Genomic DNA, 4,943 nt, shown 5'->3' on the forward strand with positions numbered 1-4,943 from the left:
ACCTCTTCTTCCAGATCTACTAACTGTACCGACACATATCGTGAATGGGATGGCAAACAACCAAATTGTGCACTTTCTTTCAGTAAGCACGTACATATCCAGCGATTGACAATACTTGAATGAGTGACATCCAATCAAGGCACAGGTGTATTTTGGTGAAATGGCTCATACCAGAATGCAAAAATCTGAACACGGCCAAGCATTGGTGGAGCAAGTAATAACGTACCAATGCACTCACTGATGGGTTAGTAGTTTTACGCACTGCTTTGTACACATGATGGTCACAAAATAAGACAACATTCAACTTTTGAAGTAGTCTAAAAAGAGCATAAGGCAAGTCTCTTTTCCACTTATTGATGACTTGATGAATGATAATGATGAGATGCTGCTTGCAGACAGTGTCACCAAGGGTTGTTAAACAGCAACCAAAAAAAATAGAGGTGCAACATATGATCAGCCACGTAAATGGGGTAGAAAGGAGGAAGTGAAATGTTCAAAGCATTTCCCCATTCTGGAATGAACCACGTCAAGTACTCTTTTAAAGATTAATGGAATGTACAAGGTTTTTTTTCTCTCAATTTTAAGAAATGCTTGATCAACAAACTAATCTTGATATACATGTATCATGATAAATCTGTCCATCGTTTTGGCTTTAAATTGAATTTAGCATGGCTTAAAATGTACATATTAATGCATGGTTAGTCCTTTCATGCTGAAATGTATGTATCTCGCAATTGCCTATCCATCTTTTGTTGCCATCAGATTGGAACCTACATATTGGTGATCACCGGCCTGCCGGACTTGACTATGTGACTGAGTGCACTACATACTGTTTTTTTTAAAGAATGTCATGAAGGTGACATTACCATGCACAACAAACCATGATTTAAGACACGCAATAACAAGATACAATCTTTTCTCATGAAATAATGATACACAGTTGGCTTTCAATATTTGAATAATGCCGACTTATCAAAAAAAATTTTGAAAAAAAAAGGTTTGACTGGACATTTTGGGAGTCTTCTTTTATCTTATCATTCCACGTTTCATAATAAGGCACAAAATTCACAAAGGTACTCGGAATGACCAAATATCGGGTGGGTGACTACCCCATCTTATAGACTATTGTACAACACAATATTACATTGGGCCAACTTGGCTACGACTAGTAATAAACATGCAAGTAGTAATATCAATTTATCTGTTTCTCATTATCACGTTATTTTTTGTCTAAAATCACAATTTATGAATCAAAATACTATACAGTTTGATTTGTTTGGTTTCAATATAGATGAGAACTCTTCTATACACATCATCATAAAAGACTTTTTAAGCTGTTTGGTTTCTAGCTCTGATCAAAATGTTACACAAAAAACATTTACAACTTAAACTTATAAACAACAACAATAAAAGTAGAAATTTTGACTTAAATTTGAAAGCCAACATAATTGAAGAGTACAGTGTTCCTTCCTTTACGTGTGGCAAGGATGAAACGACAATTACAAAGCACAGCATTCCCATTAATTTGTGAACTACATGGTTAATAAAGGGGATAAACTAAATAGCAAGAAATACAAATGATACATGAAGTGGTAGAGCATACTATGTGTATATTAAGGTTACTAATGAATAATGAAGCTACTACAAATGTTGTCAAATCTAACATCAACAACAACAAAAATAAAGCGCCCTGCGGTACACATCAACAATGCCCACTTTTCTGCACAGACAATGACACCCCAGTGGATGAGCTATGTTAGAAGAGGGTCAAGGCGAAGATACAAAGGCTTAAGAAAAACGATGATAACAAAAAAAGAATGTTAATGAAATCAGTGAAATCACAGAACGACGAGCTATATCACTTGTTTTATCTTCTTTGCCCGTCCTAGAGGAGCAACAACGAAACACATTTGCAAACAAAACTGAATTGAGCAAAGGTTAAATATGTTGAAAGTCAATTTGTGGCCTCCTTATATGGAGGCCTTTAAATAAATATAGTTCATTGGTTTGTTTGATAGGTACTGATTTTTTTTCATTCAATAATAAATAATGGAATTTTGTTACATTATATTAACATTGGAATTCTCTATAAATAAGCAAACAATTGATTTGTTCCAATCAATTTTTTTTGGAATAGTTCAGTTAATGTATTCCTTGTTTTTCATTATAACAAGGAAAAACAAATTTGAGATGTCAAAATTGTCACTTCTTTCCTGATTCAAGTTGTTGATTGGTGAAATTAAGCGGACCATATCATTTTGCATATGGTTGGAAAGACATAAACATTGCATAAATTAAGATGATTTGGTTCAGAGAGTTGGTTTCAATTAAATGTAATCTAATACATACATGTACTAAATAATAATCAGCTACTTAAAAAAAATCTTTAGCACATTTAAATCACATGACAAAATACTATCTCTTGATTCGGTGGAAGGTTTCGGCACTTGTTTCGTTTGAATAATACCAAACAACTACTTGTTGCGCTTCGATTATGTAACATTGATCAAGGGAAGCACAACAATTACTCTTACAAATTAAAAAATCTAGAATACTGATTGAAAAACCACATCTTGCCATAAATACTTTTGTTTCAAGCATAAAGTGTAAACAAAAAAAATATTGATAATCATAAGAGAAACAAAATAATCTGTAATTTATCTTTCTGTGTGAGTTTAGATTTGGTACCTAAACATCACAAATCAAGGCTCTATTAGAAAATTTAAAGAGTTTGTTCAATTTTTGTCTATCAATTTTGTTGAAATCATAGTTTGGCAACAGTGGCGGTCCCGTTTGGTTTTGAAACAAGTTGTTCTATTCATCAATAAATGAAAGCATGTTCTTTGGAAAGAATGCACTTGTTGGTCATAATAAACTCCAGCTACAACTTCCATTGGTCATAACCAACCATAAATTAAGTTTTGGTTGTTATGTTCTTTTAGTCCAAGGCACAGCTTTGCAAAAATATTTGTTTCCAATATATCTTTGTTTTGATAGGGTGGACCGGTTCCTATGTTGCCCCTTTAAGTGCTCTTGTTTGTTCCTCTTGGGCTACTCTTTGAGCAACTAGAAAGTGTGCAGTCTGTGCAGCAGTGGGTGAACCTGTTATCGTTACTTTACGATTGCGAGTACCTGGAATGTATTCCCCTTTCTTGGATATTTGAATCTTGGCCCCAGAATAGTTCTGGAATTCCACTAGTGTCTTGCCGCCTTTACCTAGAATAGCACCGACTAATGTCTCTGGTACCTCTACTTCTAGGGCGGTATCTTTGGTTGGATCTTTGATGTGCTCTGGGCCACCGATGGTTATTAGGACACCCCTACTGTTGCTATTGTACCCAACTGGTGGTGGGGTGTTGGTGCATGTGGATGTAGGCACTATGGTGGTTTCTTGAGCTGTTGGAATCTGAAGCATTGGAGGTGAGCCGTTTATAACAGCACCTTCTAGTGCAGCCGCCGCTGCTGCTGCTGGTGTGGGCGGAGTTGCTTTAGGTAAGTGTCCTAATTGGCCATATGTACCTAACAAACTGGAGGAAATATTGAAGCATGTTGGAATGGGGAGGAGCGGTAGCCCCTAGTAAGGGACTTGTTGCTCCGACACCAGGAGGCAAACTTCCAATAGATCCTAATCCATAGTTATAGCTGGCTAATGTGTTCATGGCTGCGCTCACAGCTGATGAATCTTGGACACTATAATTTGGTGGGGACAGCATTGAAAGCGTTGAAGGCACCCTTGCTCCTAATGTAGCGAAACTTCGGAGGTGACATCGCCACCCCTCACGGTAGCCACGGATGGTGTCGGAAGCGCACTAGGAAATGACACCATATTTGGAATATGTGGTTTGGCAGCCGCTATTGCCGCTCGTTGGCGGCAACTGATTCTGCAAATGGTGATCCGGTGGGATTAGCGTTGGCTACGAGTCCTGAGATTGCAGCATAGCTGAGGTTGTTACAGCTTCCACTCTGTGGGTCTTCCTGCACTTTGGCAACAATGAAACCCAAGGCCTTCTTGTTGGCATCAGCTTCTCCGTCACTGTAATGGCGCGTTCTGATAACGTGATTCCATCAGATTTCTGTGAGATTTGTACGAGCACTACTCTGCTCCATGATTGATTTGATCATGCTCCCACCTTTACCAATGATAAGACCTGCTGTACTGTTAGGCACTACCACTTTGACCTGTGATACATAGAAAAAAAGAAAGAAAAGAAAACACTATTTAGATATACACAATTGAACTTCTTATATACCTTTGCCATTTATCAAAACTGAAAATCAAAATTGCTACATCTTATGACGCATCAGGAACTGGTCAAGACAAGTATCACACATTGTCTGTTTCAATTTAGCTAACCTTTCCACATCCATTATTGGTAACCCCAATATCTTAGCTATAAAATATGGCACTGCATTAAGACAAGCATAACACACATATCATCATTTAGTTCAATTTATGCTGACCATTTATCTGTCAGTATTAATCATTTATCATCAGCAATACAAACACATTGTTCTATTGACCCCTAACTCCGATCAATCCTGCCATGCACAGCTTTCATAATAATCCACTTGACTAAGCGCCAGCGTGAACTCCTCACCCAAAACCTGATTGCCCATTTCATTTTGCTTTTATCGGACCACAGACCCTGCCTGGTAAGATGGGTAATTCAATTACAGCACCGATTCAACATAACTGTGAAACATTTGTCAAAGCTTCTATGTAGCGCTATTCCATCATTTCATTATGGATCAATGTACACGGTACAGTCGACATTGTTATGAGGCGTGGAAATTTTGCTTGTTTTAAAATGCAACTGCAGTGCTTTGTTTAATGTCAATTTTGCTGAATCTGCATTTTTAAACATTTTATACCACACATGTTTTATTTTTGTAGAGAGTTTTATTGCATCTAAATACAAACCATACAAACACATGAAAGAACA

General features: G+C 37.1%; 1 protein-coding gene across 1 annotated transcript in view; it reads right to left on the reverse strand.

Annotated features, from left to right (window-relative positions):
- Positions 1–227: 227 nt before the first annotated feature.
- The window catches only part of LOC140153214 (RNA-binding protein Nova-1-like), a 138,246-nt gene continuing 133,530 nt past the window's right edge, over positions 228–4,943 (reverse strand). Inside the window, 6 exon segments of the mRNA XM_072175899.1 lie at positions 228–3,535; positions 3,537–3,743; positions 3,746–3,864; positions 3,867–4,031; positions 4,034–4,086; positions 4,088–4,179. Of these exon segments, the coding sequence (XP_072032000.1) occupies positions 3,011–3,535; positions 3,537–3,743; positions 3,746–3,864; positions 3,867–4,031; positions 4,034–4,086; positions 4,088–4,179 (1,161 nt within the window). The 3' untranslated portion in view covers positions 228–3,010.

This window comes from Amphiura filiformis, chromosome 5 (assembly GCF_039555335.1).
Source record: "Amphiura filiformis chromosome 5, Afil_fr2py, whole genome shotgun sequence".
NCBI classification, from domain to species: domain Eukaryota; kingdom Metazoa; phylum Echinodermata; class Ophiuroidea; order Amphilepidida; family Amphiuridae; genus Amphiura; species Amphiura filiformis.